General features: G+C 43.1%; 1 protein-coding gene across 1 annotated transcript in view; it reads left to right on the top strand.

The window, feature by feature from the left end:
- Positions 1 to 15,331, top strand: part of LOC126249008 (dihydropyrimidine dehydrogenase [NADP(+)]) — a 288,548-nt gene extending 273,217 nt beyond the window's left edge. Inside the window, exons 19-20 of the mRNA XM_049950599.1 lie at positions 9,079 to 9,186; positions 14,794 to 15,331. Coding sequence (XP_049806556.1) covers positions 9,079 to 9,157 — 79 coding nt within the window. The 3' untranslated portion in view covers positions 9,158 to 9,186; positions 14,794 to 15,331. The remainder of the gene's footprint in view (positions 1 to 9,078; positions 9,187 to 14,793) is intronic.
- The last annotated feature ends 469 nt before the right edge of the window (positions 15,332 to 15,800 follow it).

Here is a 15,800-nt window from a genome sequence, read left to right as displayed (position 1 = left end):
GTGTCGTCGGCATAGAAACTGGCAGTAACATGTGGCACCGTCGGGAGGTCGTTAATATATAAATTAAACAGCAGTGGAGATATGACCGATGCTTGTGGAAGTCCTTCAAGGACAGGCCGTGTTGTTGAATTCTTGTCATCAATGCGAACATATAATCTGCGATCCTGAAGAAAATTGTCAAGAAGTTTTAAATAGCAGTCTGGTGGGGGAGTGGTACGTCGGAGCTTGACGATCAAGTTGCGTCGCCATACTTTATCGTAAGCCTTCTCTATATCGAGAAAGACTCCAATAGTATGTCGTTTCTTGTTGAAATTGTCTTGGATAGATTCCGCGATGCGCAGTAGTTGTAACTCAGCCGATAGCTTCGCCTGGAAGCCAAACTGCTCCGGTCGGATGATGTGTGCCACAAGGATGTCCAGCATGCGTTTCAGTAGGACACGTTGCAGTACCTTTCCCAGCGTCGGCAGTAAACTTATGGGTCTGTAGCTGTCAGGGTGTGAGAGATCCTTGCCCGGTTTTGGTATTGGCACTATTCTGGCAATCTTCCATGCCTCTGGGAAGTATCCAGTCCTGAGGCAGCTGTTCACTATCCGGGTGAGAAGCACAACAGGCTTTCTCGGGAGGTGTTTCAATTCCGTATTGCTGATTCTATCTGCTCCAGGTGAGGTGTGTTTGCTATACTTGATAATCCTCCGAATTTCCTCCGGCGTTGTCAGCCGGGGCAGAGTGTTAGTCGGGGCGTCCCGAATAGCTTCCCATTCCGCCGCTGTGTCCTCCTCTGCACGGTGGAGTGCATCATCTCCATCCTCCGTGGGGGGCGTAGTCATCTGTTGTTGGTATGTATCCGCATACAGCTCCGCCTGCGCCAGTGAGTCGTACAAGAGGCCATGGGGTCCTCGAATTGCCCTTTTGGGGGGCTGTTGCTGTCTGAGACTTTTAACTATTCGCCATTCATCTTTGGTGCGTAATAGAAAGTTGTCCATTTTGAGTTCTCACGTGTGTTGCTTCCAGTCCTGAACCTTCCGCCGGAGTTCTCGGGTTAGTCTGTGAGTTTCCCGTCTATCGTCCGGATGGCGGTAACGGACCCATCGTTTCCGACAGCGATTGCGCCTTGTCTTAAGCTCCTGCGGTGGTGGTGGAAACTCGTCATAATTGACTTCTGGTTGCAGGTGCTCGTGAGTGCTCGTTGTTTCGCACTGTTAATCTTCTTCGTGAGTACTGCGACTGCCACATCAATCGCTTCTCTGGTAGTAACAACCTGCGATGGTCGCACATTGTTGTTGAGGTACACTTGGAACTGCTGCCAGTCGTAAGTTCTTGTCGTCGGCAGTGGGAGTTGCAAAGTAGCCCTCTCTATGAGTCCTAACACCGGTCTGTGGTCCGACAAAAGATCGTCCAGCGTCCGCAGATGGAGATTCGGGTTGATGTTCTTGATTATGGCGATGTCTAGAACATCAGCGTCTTGTGTCTGGACGTAAGGTATCCTCGTCGGTTCCCGTGGTCCATGGACGGAAACATGTAAATTCTCAGCCAGTGCAAACAACATATGTCCTTTTGGGTTAGTCTTACGGGAATTCCAGGCAACATGTTTACTATTAAGATCCCCTCCAAGAAGGATCTTGTCGTAACCCTCTGTAACGGAGTAAAGATCTTCTGGGTGGAGAGACTTCTTTGGGCTAAGGTAAGCCGCAATACAGGTAATGTTTCCGAGCGTCGTGTGGATTGTTACTGCCGTGGCCTCTAAAGTCTGGAGTTGGGGTAAACGTTCTTGGTGGTGACGAATACATTTTTTGATCAGAACTGCGGTCCCTCCACCCCGTTGGTCCCGTCTGTCCGTCCGGTAGATGTGCATGTTCCTCAAGCGGAGGTCGGTTGACTCGCGGAGATGTGTTTCGGAGACAAATGCTACGTCTATCTTGTGGCGATGTAAGAAGTCCGTGAATTCTATTTTCTTCAGTTTCAGGCCGTTGGCATTCCAAATTCAGAAGTTAAGATTCCTCGTGTGATGCCGTCTATCCATTTAGGGTGTTTGAAAAGCTGTCAGTACGCTTTCTACAAGCGAGAGGATAGACGTCAGCTTCTGCTGGAGGGCGGTGAGTAGTTGAAGAATATCTGTTAACGCTGGTGTAAAGGTGGTCTACCAGGCAGATGACGTCTCCGCTGGTGTTGGAGTCGGCGGATGGGCATGTATTGCTTCGGAGTACGAGCGCTGTTGTCTTGTCTGTCGTAGAGTCACACTGGGTGCCGGTTGTGGTCGAGAGGCGATTGTTTCCACAGGGAGAGGTGCCGCTTGTTGTTGGGTGGCCGGAATCGCTGCCATGGCCGAGTTCTTAAAAATTATAGGCCGTTGTGGGGTCGACTTCTTTGGTGTCCTTCTAGTATATTTCCGTAGGAGTTCTTGAAATTTGGGGCAGTCACAGAAGGTCGCTGGATGTTCTTGTTCACAATTGGCGCACTTTGGGGGCGCCGTCATAGGATGGGTACAATTCGATGATTTATGGGATCCACCGCAGCGGACGCAGCGTGCTGGCATGCTGCAGTAGTTCGCTGTATGCTCGAAACGTTGGCAATGTCGGCACTGGACTGGTCCTTCTTTACTATTATAGGTTTCGATTATCACTCGTGTGTAGAGCAGGTATTTGACATCATATATCTTGTCACTGTCTTTTCCGGATGGGAGGGTGACTCGGTACACAGGTTGCGGTATCAATTGTTTCGTCTTCTCGTCGCGTTCCTTAAATTGGTAGACTTGTAGCACTTTGAAGCCTTTTTCCTTGAGGGCATAGTAAAGTTGTTCTTCGGTAACTTCCGCCGGAAGGCGTTTGACAACTACTTTCAGTTCCCTGTCGTCTGGTGCTTGATGTGTAAAATAGGAGAAGCTGTGGTTCGTGAAGAATTTTATTGCACGCCTTTGGTCTTCGAAGGACTCAAAGTGGTATTTGATGCGGTCCTTTTGGTATATAGCTTTAAGGTTGCCCTCTAGAAGTCCGTTGAGCGTTTCATTGAGGTGAACGTAATCCTTTGTGTAATAAATTTTGACTGGGGGCACTTTGCGAAGCACATTCTTGTCTCTGTCCACGGCTTCTGCGGCATTAGAAGTTTGTGCCTGCGGCTTGTTGGTGGTTGATGGAGGCGCAGCTTGAGGTGTCAGTGGGGCGAATCGGTTCGTTGTGGGAATGGTCTCCGTTCGTCTCTTAGCCGGGTTGGCTAAGTCCTTGGCTAATGCGTTGCTTCTGCGCCGTTTGTTGTGTACGAGCGTAAAGTCCCCCTCTGCGTGTGGGGAGTCGTTGTCGTTGTCTGCTGTAAAGGCCGCTGCCATCTCCGCGTCGTCGACCGTTTGGTGGGAGTGCTGTGATTCGACATCTGAGTCCACAGATGGAGATGCCAGACAGGTGTCGTTATCCTGCTCTTGCGTTTCCCGTGAATAGCGGATAAGGCGTTGTATGTCCTTCAGCGTTTCTTTGTCCTCCTCCCGACATATATCGAGTCTTCTGGCGTAGTCCTGGCGGTCGTCTTCATTGCTGCGTCCGTCGTGATGTGATGTATGGCCGACGTCCGAATACGCTTTCGTCGTGTGGTGTGTAGTTTTCTGCGGTCGAATAGCGCTTGTCGATCGTCGTTCTATCCTGTCATGAACCGGTGCCGTAGCCTGGGTCGTCAACCTGGGATCCGTCCTGTGTGGAGCGGCCGCTGGAGCATCCGGCGGGCCAGGCCCAACCGACCGACCAGCGGCCGACTCCGGCGCGTCCGAGGCGGCTGCCCCGGACGCGCGAGCATCGTCCTCGCTCGTCGGCATCGCCTGCTGACTGCAATATACGGTGAGGTGTCAAAAATCACGGGATACCCCCTTTCGTGCCGGATCTCATTTTGCCCAGCGTAGTGCAGCAACCCGACGTGGCAGGGACTCAACAAGTTGTTGGAGGTCCCCTGCAGAAATACTGAACCATGTTAGCTCTATAGCCGTTCATAATTGCGGAAGTGTTGCCAATGCAGGATTTTGTGCACAAACTGATCTCTCGATTATGTCCCATAAATCTTCGATGGAATTCACGTCGGGCGATTTGGATGGCCAAATCATTTGCTCTAATTGTCTAGAATGTTCTTCAATTCAAGCTAGAACAATTGTGGCCCAGTGACATGACATCGTTGTTTGAGAAGATGAAGTCCACTCAAAATAGCTGAACATAATCATTTCCAGTCAGTGATCGGTTAAGTTGGACCAGAGTACCCAATCCATTCCATGTAAACACAGCCCATACAATTATGGAGCCACCACCAGCTTGCACAGTACCTTGTTGACATTTTGGGTCCATGGCTTCGTGGGGTCTGCGCCACACTCGAATCCCACCATCGGCTCTTACCAACTGAAATCGGGACTCATCTGACCAGGCCACGGTTTTCCAGTCGTCTATGGTCCAACCGATATGGTCGCGAGCCCAGGAGAGGCAAAGGCACTCCCATCGGTTATCTGCTGCCATAGCCCATTAACGCCATATTTCGCCGGACTGCCCTAACTATTACGTTCGTTGTATGTCCCATATTCATTTCTGCCGTTATTTGATGCAGTGTTGCTTGTCTGTTAGCACTGACAAATATATGCAAACGCCGCTGGTCCCGGTCGTTAAGTGAAGGTCGTCGGCCACTGCGTTGTCCACGGTGAGAGGTAATGCCTGAAATTTGGTATTTTCGGCACGCTCATGGCACTGTGGATCTCGGAATATTAAATTCCCTAACGATTTCCGAAATGGAATGTCGCATGCGTCTAGCTCCAACCACCATTCCGCGTTCAAAATCTGTTAATTCTCATCGTGCGGCTGTAATCAAGTCGGAAACGTTTTCAAGTGAATCACCTGAGTACAAATGACAGTTGTGCCAATGCACTGCCCTTTTGTAACTTGTGTACGCGACACCACCGCCGTCTGTATACGTGCCATCCCTATCCCATGACGTACGTCTCCTCAGTGTGCATGTATCAACTCTACGAAGTTCACAATGGTAGTCTTTATCATCATCATCCAACCAAAATCGTATATTTTCAAAATACTACATCAACATTAATAGCTTTTTAAATACTTTACAAAGTGTAGAAGTATGAAACTCGAATTTTGTTGCAATAATTACACGTCTGTTGTTTGAAACTGATAAACAATATTTTATTCAAAATAATCTCCATTGCTATTTATAGATTTCTCACATCTCTCCGCAGGCTATGAATGCCACGCCAAAAAACAGTTCTTCTTTTGAAGCGAACCAGTCAGCGAGCCATTTTCGTACATTTTCATACGAATTGAAGCGTTGTTCAGCGAGAGCGTGTCCCAGTAATGCAAATAGATGATAATTGGACGGAGCCAAGTCTGGAGAATAAACCACATGCCCTAGTATTTCCCAACTGAACGCCTCGATCGTTTTCCTAACCTGTTTTGCTGTGTGTGATGGGGCGTTACCATGGAGCAATGTGGCTTTGTGTTGCCTTTTTCCATATTCTAGTCGTTTTTCACGTAATGCTCGATTTAAATCGATAATATGCTGTTGGGAGCGAGCAGTGTTATTGGTTTCAACAGCTCATAATAGATGACACCCTTCTGATCCCACCAAACACAGAGCATTGTCTTCTTTCCAAAGCGATTTGGTCTTGCAGTGGATGTCGATGGTTTGCCTGGATTCAGCCATGATTTACGACGCTGAGGATCCATTTTTCATCACCTCTCAGTATTCGATGGAGAAACGACTTTCTTTTGTATCTGGTGAGCAGCATTTCACAAGTGGTCTTTCGATTTGTTTGCTGTCTTTCATTCAGTTCATGCAGAACCCATTTGCACACTTTCTGCATCTTTCCCATGGCATTCAACCGAAGAGAAACGGCTTTCTGCGTCACATTCAGTTGGTCCGCGAGTTCCTGTTGAGTTTAAGTATCATCGTCATCCAATAAGGCCTGCAATTCGTTGTCTTCGAACTTTTTCGGTGGTTTCCCGCACTAGTCGTTTCTCACGTCAAAATCCCCACTTTTGAATTTTTTGAACCACTCGGAAGACTGTGTTTTCCCTGCAGCGCGTTCGCCGAAAGCTTCGACAAGCATTCAATGCGATTTTGCAGCAGTTTTCTTCAAATGATAAGAGAAAACCAATGCTGTCCGCAAATCGTAGTTCGTAGGCACAAAACTCGACATTTTTACGGCTTTGAAACGGATACCGGTGTATGGAACTTGGGTTACTGCGTATTGACATTCGTCGTCAGCTGTTGCAGGAAGCAGATGGCGCTACAGACAAAGTCTCACGGGCCCTACACTGACGGCTAGCACCATCTACAGGGAAATTTCTGTTTCATACTTTTACATCTGGAATATTTATTGTAATAAAAAAATTTCTGTGTGGCTGAAAAGTGCACACTTTGTTGCTGACTTTTCGTGTATAAAACCAACAAGGAAAAAAACATGCTCATCCAATAAACCCCCACCTCTAACTGACACACACTACACCAGCCTCGAAGCTGCATGTCACTTCCACCATCATGCGTTGGGAGGGCAGGGCGCTTCACGACTCGTCTAACAAGCCATCGATTTTTTTCATCCACTTAAATAGCTACATACATACATACATACACACACACACACACACACACACACACACACACACACACACACACACACACACACACACTTGGATGACAAGTACACTGTTGCCCCAATAACAAATTAAAATAATTTGAACAACCTGGTGCATAACAATTTTCTTGTGTAAATTTCGCTTGCCTGTAAGGCAAATGCCAGAACTGGAAACCCCTGTCAAATATTCCCAAATCGGAATCCCTCTCGCAGTACGCCCACCTTTTTTCTGTAATGAGTCTTGAACAGCCTGTCCTATCCGACTGCGTAGAGTATGAGAGGCATTGTAAAAGTTCAATTGAGATGGTGCATTTGTCTGAGCCAGGAAGCACTCCAGTGTTCGTTATGAAGAATATCTAGTGCTGGTGCCTAGAGATGAATCACGGGCAGGACTTGAGTGGTGCTGATCGCACGTCAGTCGGGCAACCGGAACTAGAGTAGGTCACATTGAGAAATGGGAACCAGAGTGGATCAAGTGAAATTCAATGTGAATATAGGCATAGCGTTCACATGATGGCCTCTTCGCCCAAATGGTGAAAAAGGCAACCAGTTTCAGTTTCGTATCTGCTGTTAAACAAAACAAAAAGTTTTCACCTAAATTAACGTGATTTTACCTACATGGAAAAGTGGTATCGCGGGATACCGGTGGCTATCAGCTATCACTGCAAGGTTCAAATGGCTCTGAGCACTATGGGACTTAACATCTATGGTCATCAGTCCCCTAGAACGTAGAACTACTTAAACCTAACTAACCTAAGGACATCACACAACACCCAGTCATCACGAGGCAGAGAAAATCCCTGAACCCGCCGGGAATCGAACCCGGGAACCCGGCCGCAGGATCACTGCAAGGACGTATTTCATTGAATGTATATGGATATGGTTGGTTTCCCAAAAACATATCATAATGGAATGTGTATTCCGATATATCATGCATGTTATATGAATTATCAACAACAATAATGTGCAGCCTAAGGAAATCTGTAATATCTCTAACAATAAAAAGCTTTCTAAATCTCCAGTACACATTGACACACGTAGCACACGTTTTTGTGTGGCTCATCTGAGTAATGGAACGTATCTACGGAGTGTAATGATCAAATTAATACATCCAATATTAAAAAGAAGAAGAAGAAGAAGGAAGGAAAGAACGTCCCATCGACAATTACGTTTAGAAGACGTAGCACAAACTTGTACAAGGTTGTGAAAGGGAATAGAGTCCTTTCCAAAGTAACCATCACGACATTTTCCTTGAGCGATTTAGGGAAACCAAGGAAAGCCTAAATCTAAATGGCTGGATGGGGATTTCAATTCCTGTCTTCTACATCTACGTCTAGTTCTACATACATACTCCGCAAGCCATCGTACGGTGCGTGGCGGAGGGTACCCTGTCCACTACTTCCCATTTGCTTTCCTGTTCCACTGGCAAATAGAGCATCTTAGTCCAATATCTCAGCCACTGCACCAACTCGCTGGGTAAACGGTTCAAGATATTCTTAGGGAGAGGAATAATCTTTGATTCGAGTTTTGAAATAACTGGGTACGGATAAAGATTCAGCTTGGAAGGGAAGAGTGACGAATTGTCCAGCTGACACCGTCGCGTTGTGCATAAATAAAGTTACCAGCCAGTCGCCGTCCACACTTATATTTCCCGTGATTTTCCTAACTTACTCCCACAGGGTAGGCCATGCTTGATTTCCTTCTCAATCCTTGTCCAACTGAACAACCGTTCCGTCTATAACCTCCCGCCATCGCTGAGACGTTAAAGCGTCATCTTTCTGGCAAATTTCTCAACAGTGGTGGCCCCACCAGAGGGTGCAAAGTGTGCTCAGCACCTGGGCATCGGCTCCGGAGGGTCGTTCAAGGCTGAATGCATGCAACACTAGCCTAACTATTAATTTGTACACAAAACTATCTGTTACTAATTTTATTTCATATACAGTCATGATTAACAGATCCGTTTCATATTAGTGATAGGTTTCTAAACTGGGCGTTGATAACCACGATTTTGACCACCCTAAACAAACAACAACAGCTGCTAAACGCTTGCAACTCACTTATTTCATTGGGCCCTGCTGTAAGTTGATTTGAAAGTATTCACACTGCCTAGGATTTTGTGAGTATTCAGGTTCGGAAAGTAGATTTTCCGTGAACGTTTTTGTTATTTTTAAAATTGACGAATCATCTGTTTCAGTGTTTTTTGTGTGTTCATAAACGTAGGTTCTACAAAAAGTGTTTCCAAATAAATCCTAAAACAAAATTAATATATCAGTATATTTTTCAGTACTAGAGCTGGATTAGGTAGTTAGTCTAACTTTAAAATTAGATGTGGTGGCGTCAAGGTAGTGCTCGCAACCTGGCTATGGCTAGATATAGGCTAGAGCCGTCTCTATTGCTCACCTTAGCTGGTTGTAAGTTATAGAAATTTACTGCGACACAATAAAATGCCTGACGTGAATGTTACTTGTCTTTTGCAGCATGGTTCCGAGGACAACACCGCACATAATCAAGCGTGGTGTGCCTTTCGCAAACGGGACACTCGAGCCAGTGTACTGACAAGTTGGTCCACGCAGTCCTTACAGCAGGTAATCGCCTTTGTATTTACAGCATAGTTACGCCACTTGCTAATTCAAGTTATGTCTCGTGTCTCAGTAGGTTTCTCTACTAAATTTTCCGTTCGTTTCTGGGGAGCCGTATAAACGTGGATAGTTCTCTAATTGTCTTCTACAAGAATTGCTTAAATGCTGACTTTTGTTTTCAGACCACCTTTGCAAGAAAGTTAGTGAGCAAGACATTAATAATCACCAACCAGTTTCACTACTACCTCCATTTCGAAGCAACTACAAAAATATGAAAGTTTCATAATATACATCTTTCATAAATTATTTAGTCTGTCTCAGTTTGGATTTCAAAAGGGTCTCTGCACAAATCAGCTTATTTTTCCACTCACAGCTCATACTCTACAAAATTTAAATGAAAAAGAATGTTGCCAACTGTTATTTCCTGTGACTTGTCCAAAGCGGTCAAATATGCAGTTCATAATACGATGGCTATTCGGAAAGTAGGGTCCTATCGGGCGCGAAAAGGAAACCACAGTGAAAATCCGATAAAGCTTTGCAGAGATGTATTTGGAAGTGTCTCTAGTATACCTGTCGATCGCGTAAAGTCGCTTTTTTTCAGTTCGGAGTGCGCAGTGAGCACATAAATATGCCTAGTTAAACAGTGTCTTCCGCAAAGTATGAAGGCCAAGTGAGAGATTACGCCTGATGTCATGCAGCCCACATAACACAACTGTCATGCACTTCCTTCTTCATGGCAATTCTCGACCGCACTCGGCAGGGGCAATGAAGATGCTCCTCAGCGTTTTCGATGGGAAATGTTTGATCATCCACAATACAGCCCGCAACTGGATGCCCCTGAGTTTCATCATTGCTCTCATGAACCGCTGGTTTTGAAGACAACTTCTTGGTACAGTCAACGAGCTGTAGACAAGCGTAGAGAATTGGCGGAAAGCAAAGGCGGGTGCCTTCTATGATGTGGGTACTGGAAAGGTGGCACAACGCTAGAACAAATGTGTAAGTCGGAGCGGCGACTACGTAGAAAAGTAGCTGGAAGGTGTAGGTAACTGTAGCAAATAAAACGTTTTTAATTCCCACAGTGGCTTCCATTTCGCGACCGATCGGACCTTACTTTCGGAATAGTCCTCGTATTCTCCTAGAGAAGCTCAGATGTTATGGTATCAGAGGCCTTTTTTGTAGCTGCTCTTCATTCTATCTAACTAAGAGAATGTAGAGTGTTGCATTAAATAACTCATGGAGTGTGCACAATGAAACAGCATCTTCAGCATGGAGAATAATCACTAAAGGAATATCACAAAGATCTATACTGAGTCCACTGCACGAGGGTAAATCAATAAATGAAACAGAATTTCTAAATTCGAAGTGTTTGTACTGATAGGTATCTGATCTGGAAGCCACATGTTTCAGACCTTCTTAAACTTCTTTTCGATAAAACGAATATCGCGCTAGACTAATTTGGCACTGCTTTAGCGAATGCGCGCGTAAACAATTTTGTTCGTAACGAGAAATAAACCGACGCTTTCCGTCGACACTGGGCGTCGCATGAAAGACGTGATGAACAGTATTTGGTTGGGCTGACTCCAACTACATGTCGGATAAATTAAATTGCAAATATCTGCCGCAACAGCAGAGGAAATACGCCTGCCGACTCTTAGGAGGGAAAACGGTACATACAGAGTATTACAGAACGTAGTTTTAAAATTATGGGAGATGGTAGTATATGAAATTCAGAACATCTTGGAACAAGGAACCTAGCCGGAAATGTGAAATAAAGCTTCTAAAGCACCATGCACTTTCTACACATTCGATAGGCTAAATGAAACACCGTAATACTTTGACAGTAGAGTACAATAAAATACTACTATAGAGCAAGTTTTCAAGGTGATGAGCATCAGCACCGTTACATATTGTGCAATGACGAACAATGTTTTGTCTGATCCTCTGTAATATCCGCTCTTCCCTCTGATAGTATCAAACGCTGTAAAGATGCACTCAATAACCTCAGGTGCTGTTCCTACTCGTACTGAGTATATAAGAGACTCTGCATAACCCCAGAAGATAAAGTCAAGAGGGATGAGGTCAAGGGAGTGCATTGATGGTGGGGACTAGGCCTGCCTGAAGCTGTCTGTGAGATATAGCCTGGCTCTACGATGAAAGTGCGCTGGAGTATCATCATACTGAAACCACAAACTAGAGCACAATTGCAAGGAAACGTCCTCCAGAAATTTAGGCAAAGCATTCTCCACAAAGTTCTGCGGAAGGGTGCTATCGGATGTGGATACTGCCAGTGAACTAAGTGTATTGAGCACACTAATAAACTTACTACTGCACACTTTATCAGACCACACATTTATACTGCATTGTGTGCTACATGACATGCTATACAACGAAGACAAGATATGACGCAGCAGCAGGTGCACACTGCCACGTAGACAGGCGGTCGAGTGGACACGTAGTGAGAATGAGCAAAGCAAATTCAGTGGCACATAAAAGTAAAGACATACGAAGATCATGGCTCACACGAGTCCACAGACTTTCATCTGGATGCTTTTGACTAAACTCAACAAACTAACATAAAAACATTCAAATGATTATCTTAAAAATATCTTGCTCCATACAGATAATAAGGAAATGAGACGCTTAAAGTAGTAAAGGAGTTTTGCTATTTGGGGAGCAAAATAACTGATGATGGTCGAAGTAGAGAAGATATAAAATGTAGACTAGCAATGGCAAGGAAAGCGTTTCTGAAGAAGAGAAATTTGTTAACATCGAGTATAGATTTAAGTGTCAGAAAGTCGTTTCTGAAAGTATTTGTATGGAGTGTAGCCATGTATGGAAGTGAAACGTGGACGATAAATAGTTTAGACAAGAAGAGAATAGAAGCTTTCGAAATGTGGTGCTACAGAAGAATGCTGAAGATTAGATGGGTAGATCACATAACGAATGAGGAGGTTTTGAATAGAATTGGAGAGAAGAGAAATTTGTGGCACAACTTGACTAGAAGAAGGGATCGGTTGGTAGGCCATATTCTGAGGCATCAAGGGATCATCAGTTTAGTATTGGAGGGCAGCGTGGAGGGTAAAAATCGTAGAGGGAGACCAAGAGATGAATACGCTAAGCAGATTCAGAAGGATGTAGGCTGCAGTAGGTACTGGGAGATGAAGAAACTTGCACAGGATAGAGCAGCATGGAGAGCTGCATCAAAGCAGTCTCTGAACTGAAGACCACACACACACACACACACACACACACACAGTTCATAAATTCATAATGTTCGTCTTTTTCTTTTTTTATCGCTTTGTCATTATGTCTACTTGCATATCAGTTGTTTGTAAATACAATGTTTTTACAGCTGTGTTAGAAACAACTTCGCTTGTATAATTATATCTAACTAACATCAGTATGCTGTGACATTTTATGATTTGAAGGATTGACAGACAAATTTAATGTACTCTGAACATCATTAAATAAAGTTACACACTTGTTATAGCCTATGAATTCATGCAATAAATTCTTGAAATAAATTGTCTCACGATAAGCCTCAGAAAGAGTCATACAATCAGCCTCTGTGCTAGAAAGAGCAACAGTTTTCTGCTTAGCACTTTGGCATGAAATTACGGAGCCACACAAATTATAAATAAAACCGATATATTACTTCCTTCCTTGGGACCAAATTTTCCAATCTGCAGCTACAAAACCACGTAATTCTAAATCTCCTTCAGTAAACTTCAGATAACAAATATCTCAAAATTCTCTTAGCACATTTCCAATCCTTGTTAGAATATGATTTATTTAACTGGCTTAAATAGCTCATACTTATTGAAATACCTGGTCTTGTTAGTATAGACAAATACATTAAGCTACCTATTAAAGTTCGATAAGAAACATCATCAATCTTCTTAATTCCAGTATCAGTTTTGATAGTTTTGCAGCCATATTGAATCTTTCCAACTGCTGAATGCTTCTGATTAAACTCAACAAACTAGCATAAAAACATTCAAATGATTTTCTTAAAAATATCCTGACCCATACAGTTCATAAATGCATAATGCTCATCTTTTTTTGATCACTTTATCATTATGCCTGCTGGCATATCACTTGTTTGTAAATACAATGTTTTTACAACTGCGTTAGACACAACTTCCCTTGTATAATTATGTCTAACATCAATATGCTGTGACACTTTATGATTTGAAGGATCAACGGACAAATTTAATGTAATCTGGATATCATTAAATAAAGTTATACACTTGTTATAGCCTCTGAATTCGTGCAACAAATTCCTTAAATAAATTGTCTCATGATAAGCCTCAGACAGAGCCATACACCCAGCCTCTGTGCTAGAGACAGCAACAGTTTTCTCCTTAGCACTTTGCCATGAAATTACAGAGCCAGAGAATTTAAAAATAAAACCAATATATGACTTCCTTCCTTGGGACCAATTTTTCCACTCTGGATCTACAAAACCACATAATTCTAAATCTACTTCAGTAAACTTCAGACAATAAGCCTTAGCCTCCTTTCAAGATCTCAAAATTCTCTTAGCACATTTTCAATCCTTGTTAGAATATGAATTAATTCAACTGGCTTAAATATCTCACACTGATTGAAATATCTGGTCTCGTAAGTGTAGATTAATACATTAAACTACCTATTAGAACTTGATAAGGAACATCATCTACTTTATTTTCTTTTTCACTTAGAAAATCAAATTTAGTTCCAACATGAGTTTTTACAGTTTTGCAGCGATACTGAATCTTTCCAACTGCCAATCAATATACTTCTCTTAATTCAAAATCAACATTCCATTTATCTTTTCATATTTGATTTTCATCCCTGAACAATTTTTAGCTGTTCCTTTACTTTGAATTCCAAACTTAACTTATGTTTCAAGAATCCAGTTTCACATGTATCACTTCTGAAAATATAAAAATCACCGATATATTAAGCTGTCATAGGTTCTAAGCCTTTAGCCTAATGTTTTAAAAACAAACAGGACTGACTGTCCTCTTCATTCTGAAGGGTCCAAGCCCTTTAATGAGATAGTTCTATCGAATTACTTTCTGATGTGAAGTAAGTTACTGCCAGTGGGTAACCCAAGACTTGACACTTGAGGTTGATAGCCCTACATGTCAACGACATCGCTGTCTGAGACCCTTGGTCTGCCAACAAGAGGTGTTAACAAAACTAGGTAAGCTCGCTGGGCTACTATTGTCCTCTGCGGGAAAAAAAAACACTTGAAAACAATTAAAATAACAATTTCTATAAGTCTAACTTCAGTACGTCATTTGTGAAAGACAAGTACTGGGCAAGACCTAGCCCTGAGCCTTGCAGGACCTCACCCATAACATTGTTGATCACTTTGAATGTTCTGTCTCCTTATCCAGAAAAATTTGTCTTGAGACATATGATGAAAAGGATTGCCACTGTAATAAGTGGACTATCAACTGTTTTCTAAAGATGAAAATATCTCTACTACTTGACCCACAGAAAATTGTTATCTGTAGCTTCCATGCATCTAAAGTATACTCTAATAGTTAATACTGCACAAATATCTAAATATTACGTGTGAAGTTAATAGTAGTTGTTGAATATTTTTCCTTTCCTTTACAGGTTTCGTGATTCACAAGTGAGAGAGTTCAGTACGTCGGCCATCATGTTGCCATGTCCACAGTGCGCTGCTGTACGGTTATCTTCGAATGAACTTCGCACGTTACCAGGAACTGTCGGCTGCTTTCAGATTCGAAAGCAGTTTTCTTTAAAGCAATAAAAATTTCCGGAAAGGATCTCCTTTCATGTCTCCAAGCGTGAAATTGCGACAAACAAAACCATACTGGCTCTGAAGATTTGGTTTCGCGCAGTGTGACATGAAAAAGTATGCGTTAAGCAAAGTTAAGAAATCGGCAGTCAGTTCGAGAAAAATGCTACGTGGTGCCAAACAGAAGTTTGATCACTCAAGAAACAACAACTGCTCAAAATTATATTTTACTCGTTTACTTCTTAAAAATCTTAACCTTTTCATAAGTATTTCTTTTCTTTCAGTTTCAAATATAATAAAGTTTGTGAATGTATTGTGTGTATTATAAACAAAAAGTGTAATACAAGTATATGTCTGGAAAAAACTAAATAAAGAATGTATTGGTTGTGGAAATATGTAACAGGTGTCACCTTATTAACAAAGGGAGTATTCCTGGAGACTGCACTGATAAAGCTGAAGCATCCATATCCAGGTCTCCAGCCACTCTAGACTCTCCCGAATCACTTTACGCAAACGTCTCCTGGCTTGCTCCGTCTCAATGTGCGATCAAAATCCGGCTTCTGTGGGTCCTTCAGTACTCCGAAACAGTCTCGTAAGTGAAACCGAGTGAAAATTCAAAGAAAGGTATCTAAATCGTAAAAAAAAGTTATGTTGTTAAAATGGTAAAATGCGTGGGTAATGCGTAGCTTACGCAAACTGTCGCTTCGTTAAAGCATAGATCTCTGACGTTCTCTTAGCATTTCCTATTCCAAGACCAGATGTTGGACACTTTGACGCTACCATATATGCTTCAAAGTGTATTCTACCTCTCCGGGATAAGATAACAGAACTGACAACTTGACCACCTATTACAGATACATGG

This window comes from Schistocerca nitens, chromosome 3 (genome assembly GCF_023898315.1).
Source record: "Schistocerca nitens isolate TAMUIC-IGC-003100 chromosome 3, iqSchNite1.1, whole genome shotgun sequence".
Lineage (NCBI taxonomy): Eukaryota > Metazoa > Arthropoda > Insecta > Orthoptera > Acrididae > Schistocerca > Schistocerca nitens.
This window is presented reverse-complemented; position numbering and strand designations above follow the sequence as displayed.